Source organism: Petaurus breviceps, unplaced genomic scaffold (genome assembly GCF_028583685.1).
Source record: "Petaurus breviceps papuanus isolate PSGF00001 unplaced genomic scaffold, PetGlider_PUasm1.0 176, whole genome shotgun sequence".
Lineage (NCBI taxonomy): Eukaryota > Metazoa > Chordata > Mammalia > Diprotodontia > Petauridae > Petaurus > Petaurus breviceps.
The window spans coordinates 15,992,891-16,010,464 of NW_027185771.1; the positions used below are offsets into that span (position 1 = coordinate 15,992,891).

The 17,574-nt window shown below is 44.1% G+C and overlaps 1 protein-coding gene across 3 annotated transcripts in view; it reads left to right on the forward strand.

Annotated features, from left to right (window-relative positions):
• Positions 1-12,230, forward strand: part of RANBP10 (RAN binding protein 10) — a 150,494-nt gene extending 138,264 nt beyond the window's left edge. For 2 of the 3 annotated variants that reach the window (XM_069085720.1, XM_069085722.1), the window contains exons 11-14: positions 1,502-1,626; positions 2,909-3,054; positions 3,775-3,886; positions 5,715-12,230. In XM_069085720.1, the coding sequence (XP_068941821.1) occupies positions 1,502-1,626; positions 2,909-3,054; positions 3,775-3,886; positions 5,715-5,845 (514 nt within the window). In that variant the 3' untranslated portion in view covers positions 5,846-12,230. The remainder of the gene's footprint in view (positions 1-1,501; positions 1,627-2,908; positions 3,055-3,774; positions 3,887-5,714) is intronic. The other variant, XM_069085721.1, reaches the window with a different exon arrangement.
• The last annotated feature ends 5,344 nt before the right edge of the window (positions 12,231-17,574 follow it).

Below are 17,574 nucleotides of genomic sequence, written 5' to 3' on the forward strand. Positions count from 1 at the left end.
CCCTGCACAATCAGTCCATCTCACTCCCTAGGAACGATCAGAGCCTGAGCTTGACACCAGGGAACCCTGATCCCTTAGGTCAGCTTTGTTGATGCTTTTCTCCCTCCCGGACAAGCCTCTGCCTTAAACCAGTTACCTCCAGGTCTCAGGATTTTTCACACCCGTGGGATCATGGGGAGCAGAAGGCTCTCTTAGTTATTTCTGCTCTCTCCACTACCCACCATACACTGTTGACAATTCTATTGTATGATGGAGGAGAACGTTCCTTTTAGCTTGTAGGGCATTTGTGATCTCCATGGTCAATGCTGCTGAAAGGGATGGGACTTTGAGGATGACCAAACACGAAAGAACACTGTTCACTTTTGGGACCACTGCCTGGCTGGGCTAGACTAGACTTGAACTAGCATGGGGAAAGGACAGTTCCCAGGCAATACCTTGAGTTCAATGGTCTGTGAATGAGGCTGTGGAATAGAATTTGTCTTTATTAATGAACAAGGAAACTTCATTGCCACCTAACTCAGACCTCTATAAGACCCAGCCCCTTGTTCAAGGCAGGTGCTAATATGAACAAGGTGCTCTAGTCATCATGATGCTGGAACTGTTGTCTTTCCACTTACCCATTAGAGACTCAAGGTTTCTCTCCCCTGGTTAAACCTTCTCTCCCTGCTGTTGTCAAGATGGCCATTTCCACCAAAGCTGACTGAGGCCCCAAGGTACAGCTAGAGTAGCCAGAGGCCTGGGGGGGCCCTCTTAGAAGTCCTGTAGGATTCAGCTGAAGAGAATTCCAGCTCCATGGGTCAGTGAGTAGAGAGTCAGGGAGAAGAGGACACTTAAGGAAAGAGAAGGGAATCTAAGAGTGGTCGTTCTGAGGGGGCAGAGAGAAAAACTGCAGTAAAGTGCTAACTTTGAAGGAGGTCAGAGGGGAGTTAGGGCTTCATGAAAAGAGCACTGACTGAGTCACAAAGACCTGAATTCAGACAGTCTGCTCTTTGATATCTTTCTAGCCCTCTCCTTTGTAGCCCTGCTTTTTCCTTGGCAAAGATGAAGGCATTCAACTGGGTGATCTCCAAGATCCCTCCCAGCTCTAAATCTTATGATTTTGTAGGCCTCTGATTACAGAAGGAGGATTGGACATTGGTTAATGTGAGGTGGAAGGAGAGAAGAGATAATTGGGAGAGCAGAGTGATGGGAGATTGAGAAATTAGGCCCCTTCCCATCATGGTGTGGTGGGCAGATAGTAGGTGCTCACCAAAGACATGTTGGTTTGAATTGAAATGAAACTAAAGTGATAGGCAGAGATGACTATTTGACCTTGCAAGTGGAGACTCCATGGAAAGCCACTTGAATTCCCTCAGCAGGACAGGGCTAGGCTTCTGGAGGGCAGGAAACCCAAGCTTGAACTCTTGTCTCCTGCCTGGTGGAATGGAGAGCCCCAGCTAGATCCAAGCATCTTTTCTTCCTGACCTGTCTTGGCCAATATCCTCTCCTCCCCCTTTCTCAGTGACAGCGAGATGGAGATGGAAGCAGAACATTATCCCAATGGAGTGCCAGAGAGCTCATCCACCCGGATCCTGAATGGTGCCTACAAACACGAAGATGTCCTGCAGACAGATGAATCTAGTGTGGGTAAGGGCCTTCCCAGGAGAGCGGCAGCCTGTCCCCTCTCTGTGACTAGCCCAGAAATAAATTCTAGCACTGTGGCTTTCACCATGTGATTCTCAGGCTGCGGTGTTGGGGACTGAAGCCCTGAGAACAGCTGGGCCTGAACAGGTGAGGTCTGGTAGGAATTTAAGAAGTTCACTGGTCTACCCTTGACCAGGTCTTCTTTAACACTGCAGGGGCATAGATAATCTATGTCAGATTGCTTATTATCTCAGGGAAGAAAGAGAGGGAAAGAATTTGGAACTCAAGATTTTAAAAAATAGTCATTAAAAATTGTTTTTTTATGAAATTGGGGGAAAAGATATTAAAAAAACAGTGCAGGGCAGGAGCAGATGGACTTCACAGTAACCCGGAGAGACTTATGTAAACTGATGCTGAGTGAGGGGAACAGAACCAGGAGAACTTTGTACACAATTACAGACACATCCATATCTGTGATGACTAACTTTGAAGACTGGGCTCTTCTCAGCAATGCAAAGCTATAAGACAACTCCAGAGGACTCATGATGGAAGGAGTGGGGCTATCCACATCCAGTGAAAGAATTAGAGTCTGAATGGAGAGTGAAGCAAACTACTTGCTCTCTTTTTTGTGTGTTTGTTTCTTCTTTCTCGTTCATTCCCTTGGTTATAATCTTTCTTTACAACTTGACTAATGTTTGATGTGAAGGTATTTGTAGAACCTATGTTGAATTGCATGCCACCATGGGGGGGAGGGGGGAGGAGGAGAAAATTTGGAACTCAGAAGCTTATTGGCACTGAATGTTGCAAACTAAAAGTAAATTAATTAATTAAAAAAACCCAACAACAACAGTGCAGGGGGCTGACTCCCTGTATTCCTCCCAGGGTATGTAGTATTTCAAGAGCTGAGTGAATGTCTAGATTTATTTTCAGGCCTAGCATGTCATTTGGAGCTCAAGTGAGATCACAGTTTAGTAGTCAGAGAATGCAGAATATGTCTGAAAGAGAGCATGCTGAGTCAAAATAGAGCTTGTTGGATCCAAGGTGGTCTGCCCAAGACTGCCAGTTGGCTTCTCCAGCTTCCTGAAGTGTGGCCATATAGATAGACCCAGCCATAGATCATCCAGAAGCAGTCAGCCTTAGGTCACCCAGGGTTCCCCACATCACACAGCTGCCGCCATCTTTCCTTAAAGCCTTGTGATGAGAAAACAGTGTACTAGGCAACCCCTGGGATCCCTGCTAGCCAGTTCTTAATGTATGTGTCATGTCTCCTCTTTCCTCGGCACAGAAGATGGGCGTCCTCGGCGACAGCTCTGTGGTGGCAACCAGGCTGCCACAGAGAGAATTATCTTGTTTGGCCGGGAGCTACAGACCCTCAGTGAGCAGCTGTGCCGAGAGTACGGCAAGAACCTGGCCCATAAAGAGATGCTGCAGGTAACTCCAGGAAGGCCTGGGGCCTGACAGCTGGGGGGCCTGGGCAGCACTCAGGTCTGACCTTCCACCCTTATGTCTTCTGTCCTCGAAGCCTGTATAGGAAAGGCAGCATCCCAAACAGGCCCTGGCCAAGGGTGAGAAAAACTCGAGAGCAAGAGCACAGAGGCCTCTGGTCCCATGGTAGAGCCAGGCCCCAGTCCTGAGCTAAGGGGGTGACAGGCTTGGCTCGGTAGACAGTTTCCAGTAGGACTGATTTGGTGGTCCACTTGGGGGAAGGGACTTCTGTGCCTGAGGGAGAGAAGGGGCAGCAGCAGCTTGTTATGTCGAGAGTAGCCCCTTCAGGGGATGCGAAGATCCTACTTCATGTTTCAGCCCCAACAAAACAGTCACCTCCTCTGCAGTTCAGCTCCAGAAATTCTCGATGCAGGACAAGCCCTTGAGCTCCTTTCCAGCTGCTGCCCGGGGCTCCAGGAATAAGGCCAGGCCAGCAGTCTCAGGGGGTTGGGCTGGGAGCCTTCACGAAGAGGACAGCTTTTTACTGCCTGAAGGGGAGCTCCTCGGAGACGGGGAGGAAAGCAGGTCTGTTGGAGCTTGTAGGCTCGGCCCCAGCTCTCCCCAGCACTCTAGCTGAGGAGGTGGAGGGGGGCTTGGGGAGGGGAGGGCCTCATGGGAAGGGCCCCTCCTTTCTCACCACTTCTTTCGTCTGCTTTCTTCATCCAGGATGCATTCAGCTTATTAGCATACTCTGACCCATGGAACTGCCCTGTTGGTCAACAACTAGACCCTATCCAGAGGGAGCCTGTGTGTGCAGCTCTCAATAGTGCTATTTTAGGTAGGAAAAGATCCCCAAGGCAAGATTCTGCTGTACCTGTCCCTGGGAGTCAGGGGAGTCTGAACTCCCCAGTCTCCTCAGGGAGTTTTCACTGTCCCAGGCTTAGACAGAACCTGGGCAAGATGATGTAAGGAAACTTCCCTCTCTCTTCTCTTGATTCCGATCAAAGATAAAGTTTAGTGTCTTTTAAAGGGGGGTTTATGTTGGACTCAGACCTACTGGGGACTTAAAGAGATCATGCAGGATTGTTGGCTGCCTGCAGGCCATATACTAGGCACTTGAAGGCCTTTTAGGGCTCAGGAAGGATGTGGTTCCCCACTCTTAAGTAGTTCTCTCTCTAGCATCTACTTAATTGGGAATGGAGAGACCCAGTAGATCCATGCCAGCGGGGAAGGTCCCTTCCAGCATCTCTCCCACCCCTTCTTTAGCCACCTTCACTTATGTACTGCTTTGATTGCCTCAAAGCTCTTGCCCACCTTTCCCCCTTTAGAGACATTTGAACCTGGGGACTTCCTTTTCCTTCTGGAGGATCAGTACACCCTAGTCTTTATTAAGCTCTTTCTGGAATAGTCAAGTCACTGATTCTGCCCAAATTCTACCAAGGTTTGTTCCATGGGCAAGTCCCTGATCCCAGTCAATAACCGAATCCCAATTCCTACTCAACCCTAACACCAGACTGACTCTAACCCTAGTCATAGATGAACCCATAACTTTGACTGAACTGAGTTTCAACCTTGGTCACAGACTAGACCCCTGCCTATGGTCTCTGACTGACTCCCTGCTTCTGGCCACAAACTGACCTTTGGGTTTGTTCCCTAACCCAAGTCACAAAGACCCTCAGCCCTGACCTCAGACTAACTCTCCACTCTGACAACAGATTTGTGCCTCATCCTAGATACAGACCCTAATGCTCTGGATTGAATCCTAACTTGAGATGACTCCCTAACTATGGTCATAGTTTGAACTATAACCTTGGCCACAGACTGACCCTTTCTCAACACTATTTCTAGATGGAGTGTCTTACCCATCACCGTAGATTTCAGCCTTTACCCTGGTCTCAGACTGTATCTAACTCTGGATACAGATTGAGCCCCCTAACATGGACACAGCCTGACATTCTTGTCTTCTATTTCTGACACCAGAATAATCATCTAACTCTTGCCCTAGTCTGAGTCTTAACTCTGAGCCATGACTGACCTAAGTAGCCCTAGCCCTGGTCATGGATTGATGCCTTCATGGTGATCATGGTCTGATGACCCTTTCTCCCTAGCCCTACCCTGATTTCCTAACTCTAATTAGTGACTGTGTTAACCTTAACCCTTTATCTAGATTGGCCTCTGACCCCAGCCATGACCAAGGCCCTGACTTTGCTCCTCAGCAGACCCCTTAACCCAACTCTGTGACCCTGACCACAGACCAACTGTAACTCAGATTACAAGTTGATCTTTAACAGTAGTCACCCCTAAGCTTAACCACATAAGGATTCCAGTCAAGGCCACACAGGTTAGCCCCCCTGACCCTTACCATAGGCTACATCCCACTCACTGAGCTCTTACAAGTATGTACCCTAGGTCACAAAGATAATTGGACAAGAGCTTGTATGTAGCCCACTCTCCTCCTGACCCCAAATCAGGTTCTTTGGGGCATTTTTCTATGCTCTGGGTTTCCTATATTTCCCTTTACAGACTTTGCTACATGGGAACCAAATCTAAACAGTAAGCACCCAGTTCTCCCAAATCTGACTATAGAATATATGCTGGCCTTATTCAGTGATGTTGAGAGCTGAGGCCTTTGAGAGAATAACCTGGTCTTCTCTTTTTCCCTACAGAATCTCAAAACCTGCCAAAGCAGCCCCCACTGATGCTCGCCTTGGGCCAAGCATCCGAGTGTCTTCGGCTTATGGCCCGAGTTGGCCTAGGCTCCTGTTCATTTGCCAGAGTTGATGACTATTTGCACTAGCCACCTGAGTAAGAGGGGAGCACCATCCCACCAAGCTGCCCCAGCCTGGCCCCTGGGCTCTACCTGGCCTTCTCCATGCTGCCCCTCCTCACCCTGGGCTAGCCCAAGGACTCAGGGCTAGCCTTATACTCTCATTATCATCATGGCCCCTTCTCACACATCTGTCTCAGAGACCTGGAAGCTGCTGGCAGAGTTAGATCTTCCATATTCTCTCTCTCTCTCTCTCTCCCCCCCCCCTTTCTTTCTCCCTCCCTCTTCCATCCCTTTCTCCATCCTTCTCTCAGCCTCCCCTTGATTCTTTCTTCCATCATATGCAGCAACAGCAGGGACAACATACACAGTATTTGGCTGGTTACCCTAATGTAGCGCCTTCCACTCTTAGGGGGCATTGTTGGGGGGAGGCAGAGGGTGTTGGTTGTTTTTGGTTTTTTATCTATATTTTTTCTGACTGAGCCACCAGTATTTATCTCTGGAGAGTTTGTGCTGAGCTGGTTTCTGCTAATTTAGTGATGATAAAGCTCATCCAAGTTGGTGATAGCTTATTATTTTCTTAAGTAAAAAAAAATGAGATTATATATAAATATATATATATAAACAAACACAGTATTTATCGTAGTGCTAGTCGTCTGGACACTTTGGGGAGAGGCAGTCCAGACAGTGTATGTTTTTAGGGGGAGGGGGAGGTCCCACTCACTAAAAAGAAACCATCTCTGTCACCTCAACCAAGCTGTTCATTTCTCTCTTCCATGTCCCCAGCTGAACTTCCAAACCATAAAGTCAGTTGAAGAAAACACAGTAGGAACTTTGTTGTGTTGGATGTGGCCAGAGTTAGGGAATAGAGAGCAGGAGCCAGGGGAGGTTGGTCACCAGATCATGGAGTTCAGAGTGAGCCTAGGACTTTTCCAGTTTATCTGTTCCAACACCCTCATTTTACAAATGAGGATACAGTCCCTGAAAAAGAATGGGCCCTGCCTAAGATCCCATAATAAGGAGCAGATCCAAGACTAACCTTAGTCTTCTGGCTCTAAATCTAAGATGCCCTGTCCACCATAATCGGTCACCTCTATGAAAGTGTCAGAGTGAGGATGCCCTTGAGAGGTGGGCAGGAACGGTCCTTTGGCTTAGGCAGAGACACCAGGTAGAACTGGGCCCTGGAGAGGTCTGAGTTTGATTGTTGAGGCTGATGAGACCCCCTTTATCAGGATGTGAGTAAGGGGTAGAAACTTAGAGCAGCAGTCAGACCTTTTCTGAGAATGGGCTTAGAACTCTCTGGGGCATGGATTTTCTTGTGCTAGGCCCAGGCTTCAAAGCAGTGCTAATTCATAGAACAATGAATTGCAGCCTTAATTCCATCTTTTCAAGCCATCTTGGGTCAGTGGTTGGTTTGCTTTTTTTCCCCATCTTTAAAGTGTTTACTTTGAAGTCTTGAATTTTTTTTTAATAGCTCTTCTTGGCATAATGAGACTTTGAGGAATGTGGCCCTTTTTGCAGAACTATCATCTGTATTCTTGGGGAGTATGGAAGTTGTGTTGAGGAGTTTAGCACAGGGCATTTATTCTGCTGGAGAGGCCAATAGTAAGTAAGTAGTCCAGAGGATTCCCATCTGTAAGGATAATCTTCAGCCTTTGATTCCAGGAGTTTAAAGCATACCTGCCCCTGAGGTTTGGCTCCAGTCAGCAGAAGGAAGGGCTGTCTGCATTTAAAACAGTGGAAGGAAAGAAAAAGGCTCTTATTACTGAGCTCCTAATGTCCTGAGACAAGAGCTGGTCATATGCCACGGCTGCCCCAGGAAGGACTAAAGATGATGATTTTCCAGGTGAAAGAGATCTTTCCAATTGTTAGACAAAAGAAGAAAACTGTACTTAGAAAAGGGATGTGATTTGTTCATGAATGAGAGCTTTCTCCTTCTGGGTCAGGAGGGACAGCAGTTCAGCATCAGGAATTAGGTGTTTCATGCCCAGAGAGAGGGGCTCATGAATGGAGAGGAGGATGACTGCAGGCATTAGAACCTATGGAGTTATGTCTTGTATGGGCTTCCTGGAAGCCAGCTGCAGTGACTCTGCCACCTGGGCTACCTGTGTCAGGTTTCAGGATCTACCCCTCCTCCCACTCCATGTAGTGCTCCCTTGAGCAGATCCCTGGTCCTGAGTCTGCTCTGTCTGACTGCCAAAGTTCTGCCCCATCCATCTCAGAGAGTTCTCTCTGGAAAGACTGTCAGTGTGCTTCTGGGGCACTCAGCCTGAGTCCTGGCCCCCTTTTTAGCTACGCTCCTTAGGACAGAAGCTCCTGTTCCCATCCATGCTGCAGTTTCCTTTCTTACCTCTAGCTCTGCCATGGTCTTTTGGTGAAGGCTCTGAGCAGGATCAGATTGGTTGATTTTCCTAGTGTAGATGTTGAGAGGGGAGAGACTCGAGAAGTCCTTCTGTCCATCCCCTCAAGCTAGTAGTAAGTAGCTGAGCCAAGACTTGAAACCAGGTTCTCTGATTCCAGATCTAGGATTCTTTCTACTGTGCCCCAATTGGATAAAGACAGGCAATGTTGTAGAAAGGAAAGAGCTCAGAGGAAGCTGGAGTCAGAGGAGATGAGCTCTCTTTACCACCTGGGAAACCGTGGATAGACAAGTCACCTGTCTTCTCCGGGACTCAGTTTCTTCATCTGTAAAATGAACTAAGTGATCTCTAAGGTGCCTCCCAGATCTAAAGTCTCTTGATTCTGTGAGAATATGAATTAGTGTTTTTTTATTTTGTAGTGACCAGCAGGAGTGGGTAGGAATTCCTAGTTAACAGAAAAGGAAGACTTCTCGTACCCCTCTGAATTGTCTTGATGAATGTGGTGGGGCTAAAGCTTTCCAGAGAACAGTTGTCTACACATTCCCTGCTCCTCATTCATTTCTGAAGTCTTCGGGAAGCCGTAAGTTCAAGGTTACCTAATTCTCAGAGCCAGATTACCCTGCTGATTTCTGTTGCTCTTCAGAGTCTTTGGAATTTATGGTAAACATTTGAATGTCCAAAATGGGAATCTTTAACAACAGGCAGAACTCAGTTGAGTGGGAATCTTTTTTGAGTGCTTGAAGATAGCAGCAGAAACATTTTCTAGAAACTGGTTAAAATTCATCAGCTTAGTATTTCCTAGGCTTATCTGTTGCTCATCACAAATTATGTCAATTGGAAATGCAGCCCGTGTCCCCAAAGCATCAGGTCGACATGAACAAAGAAAGGGAGAGAAGAGCAACTTCCAAATCTATCAGCGAGGTCAACTCTGGACTCTTAAGTCTTAGACCCAGGAACAGGTCTCTGGAGATCCATAGCTAAATGGGATCCATAGGAGCTCAGTAGTGATTGTAGAAGCATAAGAGGGAGGTGAGGGAGACAGTGATGTGAGGGTGAGGGCAAGAAGCCAACATGAATGGGGGTTATCTAAATGAATGGAAGAAATGATACTCAAGGTGTTGGTGAGGGCAGAGCAATGCATATAGTCTACGAAATCCAGCTTGCCTCCCTCTCTGGCCTCAGTCCTGGGCTCAGCCCAAAGAGCCGGTGAGCCCTAGGGAACGGGGTCAGGGAGGAAGACGAATTAGCTTCCTTACCTTATGTAGAAAAAAGTTCCAGCTTCAAGAAGCTTAGATGTAGCCAGTCACTTAGTAGTAGGGTTAGAATTTGAACATGGAATCCCTTATTCTAGGCTACCAGGACTGCTCGGTCCCTAGGACTGAGAGGACATTCTATGGTATTCTGTATGTAACAGGTATTGGGTTTAATTCCTAGATTCCTTAAAGGTCATCTAATCCAGTTCTCTAATTTTGCAGTTGAAGAAGCCAAGTCCCTGAGAGATGATTTGACCAAGATCACAGTGGCAGATCTGAGATCTGAACCTTGGCCTCTTGACCTTGGTCCATTGTTTTTTTCACTATACCATACTACCTCCCAATGTAATTGAATTTTCCAGTGAGAGACACCTTCCTGAGACAGGATGCAGGCAGGCTTTGGTGGCCAGTGTCTCGTGGTTTGGGAACTGAGTGCTCCAAAGAGACACTGATCTGCTAATAATAGTTGACAGTGAAAAAAATAAGAGAGACTGCTGCTCACCCTCCGATGTTCCTCAGAAGAGTGTCTTGCTATCATGGTTCTGGTTATTTCCTCCTTGTCTGAGGAAACCCTCAGAAGGTCAGAACAGCTCTGGAGCAGATTGAGAGGCCCACGCCTGAGAGGCCCTCACAGCTCCGAAGGCAGGCCAAGGCCTTTTGTAACCTTCCCCTCTGTTTTTTAAAGAGTAAGAATGATAGTATGACTGGAGGAGGGAGAAGAAGGAAGGAGAGCTCGCTTTTATAAGTGCCTTGATGTCTCCGATGGACATCAGGGAGGCAAGGCTATACCACCTCCTCCTCCCAGGGACTTTTCCATGCCCACATGTATATCTGTGGGAAAAACAACTTTGCTTTTTGAAAGTCAGTAGCATCTGACTTTCAGTACACAAGAGTTGAGGATGCTGAGCTACTTTTTTAATTGGGCACCAACTGGATTTAGAGGGGATTCTTAGATCTAGAAAGGACGTCAGAAATCATCCAGAGCCCACACTTTCATTGGAGATGTTGAGACCCAGTGACACACAGCTTGTGACAAGCAAAGCCAGGAGGGCAGGATGCAGGCTCACTCCTAGACCAGATTTCTTTGTGTTCTCCCTTGGCACTGGTAGTGAGACATTACCACAAAATCACAAACTATGGCTACAAGGAGAGGGGGGCAACATGCCCTGCAGGTAACATAAAATGCCACAGATGGGCAAGGCCCTGTTGATTTGGGTGAATTGCCAGGTTTTGGTGGAAAAGGATATACTGAAGGTCAGGGAAGACCCCAGGAGAGTTAGCAGAGCAGGAGTGCTGAGAAGGAAAAGGGGATCATTCTCCATTGGCCACTCCCTATACAAGGTTTCCTCTTTGTTTTCTGTGCCTTATCTGAATATTTCAGCTGACTCCAAGTTGTTTACATTTCTTGTCCTTCCCCAGGGAGGGGGCACCTTCTTTCCCAGGTGGATCATTTGCACCTCTTGAAATCTGTAGGTAAACAGCACCAAGATCCTATGGGCCCTCTGTCTTCAGGGGGAATTGCCCATGCCATCTCTGACCATCTCCAGGGGACTCAAGCTGCAGGAGGTCACAGAGCTCTTGAATACTGAGGCTGAATCAGGTTTTCTGTGAGTCCTCACAGAGCTGCTAAACGGAGATCCAAACCCTTCCCCTCCAGGAAGGTAAAATAAGAGGCAGGCCCCTTCCTTCATTTCTTCCAGTCTTTCCTCATCTTACCGGTGGTGCTGAAGATGATTGTCACATCACTTAGAGGTGTTGTCAGGAAGGTTATTTCTAGGAGAGGCATCCCTGTTACTTGGCAGCTGGGTGCTCTCTGGAACAGGCATCAACTGAGAGACCCTTTCTCTGACCTTGCAATGCCATGATCTATGGGAAACGAACATCCAGGCAGATTCACAGAAACCAGCTCACAGGCCCAGGCTCTCCCTTGCTCCTGCTTTGTTGACCCTTTCAGTCCCAACCCCCTGGGATCTGGAAATGGGTCCAGAGGTTCTGAGTTTGGAGTTGTATAAGGATAGGAAGCAGGGAGTGGTTCTCCAGAATGGCAGAAAGTGAACCCTGGAGGCATTCCCTTGACCCCCATCCTCTCCTTTGGAAGCTGTGGTTTTCTGTGGATGGGAGAAGCGAATTCAAGAGTCTTTCATCCACTCTACCCCAGCCATGCCCGTTGGTCTCTGATGGACTTAGCCTCCAGGTCCTCCACTGGGTTGGGTATATTTGATTGTGCATGCTGTTCTGGGGACAGGGAATCCACTTGTCTCCTCCCTTGGAGATGGAGGAAGACCAGCGAGTCTGCTGATCTTGGGACACTGACCCTCCTGGATCAAGCACAAACTAAGACAGCAGCTATTAAAATGGAGAGTTTTCTTTTGGACACTCAAAACTCAGGTATGAAAAGCTACATCTCAGCATGAAACCAGATAAAAATGAGTCGTTTGCCAGCACCATCAGCAGGACATCCAGCAGCCCCTGCTCACTCCCGATTGACACAGAGATGGCGACTCCAACCCTCCGCTCTCCAGGCCTCCTCCTCATTAAGAAGAGTGTTTCCTCTTTGTGAGTAACTTCACCAGAATGGACGTGATCAGAGTTGTGCACACTGGGTCTGCCTCTGCTTTGTATTTGTGAGTTGAGTTACCTGGCACTAGCATGAAGCCTTGAAGAAGGGGTGGGAGGAGGGAGGGGGGGACATTTTAACTAAGGAAAAAAAACTATTCAAATGTACTCAAGATATGATAAAGATGAAACTTTCTGTTGTATTTTGACAGAATTATTTTTATTAAAATATACATCCATGTGTAACTATGTGTGTCAACCTCTCCTTTTGTTGGTCTTTATTGGGTCATTCATTTCTCAACAGAACCATTTGAGCCCCAGGCCTTATTTCCCTTCTTCTTGGCCCCTCTTTGCTGACCTTTTGCCTTCCCAGCTTCTTCTATTACAGAGAGAAATAATCTCTTTCTCCCTCCCCTCAGTCTCAAAGGAGATTTCTAGATTTAGGTACTTCTCCTTTAAAGACATCACTAGTGATCTGCAGAAGGGGAAAATTCTCTAGGACAGCAGCAACACAAAGGAGCTGGGGCTGTGAGAACTTGACTTGTTTGCAAATGTCAGATGTTTCTTACATCATCATCTGCCAGGATTTCACATTTTAAAAAACAAAAAGGCACTCAGACTCAGGATCTTGAGCTATAACACAACCATCATCAAAACCATTTGGAACTGGTTAAAAGAATAGAAGAGAAGCTTGATGGAACAGACTAGATAAGGAAGAATCTGAAATAACTCAGGTTCCCAGGCAGTGTTTGGGAAACCTGAAAATATATGTAGGAAAGAACTTCATTTGACCAAAACTTCTATGAAGATGAAAAGCCACCTGACAGATTTAGACCAATATATCGTATTCCACAATAAATTCAAAATGGATACATGATGTGAATAGTAAAGATCATACCATGAAAAAAAATATATATATATATATTTATATATATATATTTGGGAGGTTTTTTTTTTTTGCTTTTTTTTTTGGAGAGGCATTTGGGGTTAAGTGACTTGCCTAAGGTCACATGGCTATTTTGTGTGTGTGTGTGTGTGTTAAGTGTTTGAGGCCAAATTTCAACTCAGGTCCTCCTGACTCCAGGGTCGGTGCTCTATTCAATGTGCCATTTAGCCTCCCTGTGGGAGGAAATCTTAACCAAAGAAAAAAAAGAGGTAATTACAAAAATAATAAAACATGACTCTGATTATGTGAAATTGAAAAACTTTTGCATGGATTAAATGCAAATATAGATTAGGAACAGAAGTGGTTTATTGGTTAAAAAAATCCCACAACTTTGTATCAAGTATTTCTGAAGGATCTGCTAGTCAAAATATGTGGGTAGCTAACAAATAGATCCTCTCCCACTCCATCTCCCCTCATAGGTCTTTGTTGGGTCATTCATTTCTCCACACAGGTAACTGGTCAAAAGATAGAAATTAAACATTTCTCAAAAGAAATGCAAATTATTAGCAACCATATGTAAGAATGCTCTATTATCTCTAGTAATAGCAAATGCAAATCAAAACAACACTGAAGCTTCACTTCACCCTTAGGAAATTGGCAAATGTGATGAAAGGTGGGAAAAGTCAGTGCTGGAGAAACTGTGTAAAGACAAGCAGACAGGTTACTAATGCATTGTTGGTGAAGCTGTGATTTTAGTACTAATCTGATTTATATGACATCACTATTTGAAGTACAGCCAGTGTGTGAATTTCTGCTCATAATGAGGGTAAAGTGATTAACAAGCCCAAATGTGGGTTTGGACCTCATTTCCAAAACAGAAGGAACACTAGTAATTTACAAGTGTAGTATCCCAGTTTAAAAAAATTTTTTTTTTACTAAAATGCACATACTTTTAGACACAGATTCCACTGCTAGCCATGCCCATATGTGGCAAAATATTCATAGCAGTACTTTTTGTGGTAGCAAATAATTGCCAACAATTTAAGTGCCCATCATTTGGGGAATAGCTAAATGTGGTCAATGCATGTAAAGAGGTATTACTAAGTAAGCCAAAGGAAACTAAATGAGGATTTCAGAGAATCATGTGAAGAAATGAACTTAAACAGTGAAGTAAGCAATACCAGGAAAATTTACATAATGACTACACTATAAATAAAACAAAAAAAAACCTGAATGAAACGATTATAATCACCGTTTGGCCTCAAAAAAAAAAAAAGGGAGACTGTGTGTAGAGTAAGGGTCAGCAGACTTCTGTAAAGGGCCAGACAGTAAATATTTTAGGTTTGGTTTTTTTTTTTTTTTGAGCCATGAAGCAAAATTAAAGATAGTTTGTAAGTACTTACAGAATAAAACAAATTTCTGCAGTTTTTTTTTTTGCTGAATTTAAAATATAATTAATTGGGTACAGGTTTTTAATACAAGTCTACAAATGAGAAGAATGAAATTGTTTTGAGATAACATTTAACTTAAGGATTCAAAGAGTTTTTTATCAAATGTTCATCTGTTAATATTTAATGTAGAATAAGATTCTGTATATTTCATCTTAAAATGTCTTTTCTCACAGACAAGTACTGTCAAATGATATCCATCCACAGGCATATGATTTAATTGAGCACATTAACAAATTGGAAAGCATAGAATTCTATTAATTTCTTCTCATGATAGTTGCCTTTTATCACCTCTACATTTTGGATTAGTCACTTCCATTTGAAGGTTAGTTAGAAGTTCCTTAATTGCACAGTTAAGTGGATTTTGAAATATAGAAATTTATTTTGCACTCATATCAAGGTCTGAAAAATGCTATTGAAACTCTAGTTTGAGCCCAGAAAATATATACACTAAAAATTTGTAGGGAAACGGAGCTCTCTAATTTTTGGCATTACTAGAAATGTATAAAGCATTTTGACATTACTTGGGACTCAAACAACATTAGTTGTCATTGAATTGACTTTACCACAGTATAAATTTCCCATATAAGTGCTAGTTTGCCTTACAATCTTAGGTTGAATTCATTAAGAAACATTATGAACTGCAGCAAAAGCTAATTTCCAAAGCCATCCAATGTTCTTTTTGTTTGTTTTTGGAGGGGGGAAGGCAGGGCAATTCGGGTTAAGTGACTTGCCCAAGGTTACACAGCTAGTAAGTGTTAAGTATCTGAGGCCGGATTTGAACTCAGGTCCTCCTGACTCCAGGGTTGGTGCTCTATTCAGTGCGCCACCTAGTTGCCCCCATCTGGTGTAATTGCAATAAAACTTTTTTTTCCTCTTCCTTGCCATTTTTGATTGATGGGTATTTCCTGGTGTTTAAAAAAAAATGAAACATTGAGTTACAGCAATACACATGGCACTGGAAACTCTTGTCAAGCTCACTGATTTGCACTCAGCAGCAGTGCAAAGCTATGAGAGTGCTATATAGGTGTCTGGCATATACTCAGGTCTGACATGGGCAATACATAACTGAATGAGTTTGACTGTTCTAATAAAACTTTATTTAAAAATATAAAACCATCCTTAGCTTGGGGGCTGTACAAAAACAGATGTACCAGATTTGCCCTGCAGGCCATAGTTTGCCAGTCCCTGGTATAGAATTTTACATATTCTGTCAGACTTAGTCGATGTGTGGTTAATTTTGCAAAACTACTTTTTCTTTTTTTTTTCTTACAAGAGATGGTTTGTTGTGTGAGGAAGAAAAAATATATTTGGAAATCAAGCAATAAAAATTCTCAAGTACTGTCTCCTAAAAATAGTGTCATGTAACCCTTTCCACTTGGATTTTGAGGTAACAGTTTTCTTGAAAATGTAGTATCATTATTGTAACTTTTGTAAAAAAAAAAAAATAAATCTTACTGTACAGGCTTTGCTCCCACCCCCTTTAAGATAGCAGTAGCTTCTGCCAAGATCATTCTCAGAATGACAGTTGATATCGGCTCTGAGATTATAGTTTCCTCCCATGGTTAACTGAGTGTGGACCATCCTTAGGTTCCTTATAAGAAACTGCCCAGCATGGAGGCTCTAATGAGAATAACAACCACCTATGTATCTTATTGCCAATGATTAAATTGAATGTGTCAAAGTTTGGTCAAACTGTCCAAAAAACACACTGTGTTCAAAAAGATTGTCCACAAGTTCTGTCCCCCTGGCAAAGCCATGCCTTCAAAGCCAGATCCAAGGTGACACTTAGATGATAAGCCATGTCAGAAGCAAAGATTTTCACCGCTTACATAAGCAAGAACAAACCAGCCTCCTACTGCCCTACAGAAGAGCATTGCTGCCTGCCGTCCATGGACTCACAGGCCCAAGAGTAACATCAGAGGCAGTCATGTTCCAAATCTCTCTCATTTTGGGATGGGGACAGCTGCTTTATCTTTCAGTAAGGCCTATTTGAGTAGCTAAGTTATACATTGGGATCTCCTTTTATTTATTTTATTTTTAGTGTGCTATTAACAACTCTTACACCATAACCATCCATATAGAGGCCATTTGTTTCTAAATGTTAAAGAAGTAGCAGCAGATACTGATTACCTCTCTAGCCTTAGAAATTAGCCCCTCAAACCCTAGACATACCAAAAAGCACATATCAATTAAGATAGATAAGATTCCTCTTTCCATATTCCTTAAATATATAATCTAAAACCATTGTCTCTATTTCCTGCACATTCTTTCACATCTTAACCCCTGCAATCTGACCTTTGGCCCTACCCCTAAAATTACCCATGAATTTGCCTTATCCAGTAGTATTTTCTGTCCTGATAATCTTCAAATTCTTTTTAGTATTTGACACTGTTGATCCTTTCCTAGTACCTACAAGCACATCCAAGTTTTTCCCCATCTTTAAAAACCCTAATTAGGCCCTACCATCTCTTTAGGCTACTGTCCAATTTGTCTATTTTCATAGCCAAACTCCTAGACAGTCATCTATGCTCTTGCCTCTACTTCCTCTCCTTTCATTTGCTTCTCAACCCTCTGTGATCTGACTTTTGACCTCATTATTTAACTGAAACAATTGTCTTCTAAATTACCAATGGCTTTTTCTCTGACCTCTCTTCAGTATTTGACACTGTTGAACACTGCTGAGTTTTAACAACACTGCTGTTTTTGGTTCTGCTGTCTGACCTCTCCATTCATCGCATGCTCTCCAATAATAGATATACTCCAAGATTCCATCCTGTGTCCCCATCTATTCTCTCAATGCCAGGAGTTCTTAACCTTTTTTGTGCTATGGACTCCCTTTGGCAGTCTGGTAAAACCAACAGATTCCTCAGAAAATGTTTACAAATGCATAAAATGAAATTAGAAGCTTAGAAAGAAAACCTTTCTTAAAAACAACTACATTGATGTGTAGTCATCAAAATATTTTTTAAAAGTTTATGGACTCTAGGTTCAGAAGCCCTACTCTAGAATATCTCATTTGGTGACCTCATCAGCTCCCATTAGTTTAATTATCATCTCTAAGCAGATGGCTCCAATCTATATAGTCAACACTAATCTCTCTTCCAAGTTCCAGGATATTCCAAATTGGATGTCCCATAGGCATCTCAAACTCAATGTGACCAAAACAACTTATTCCCCACCCCTAAACCTACCCCTTTTTCCAAACTTCCCTATTTCTATAGAAGGCACCACCACCATATTTCCAAGTCACCTT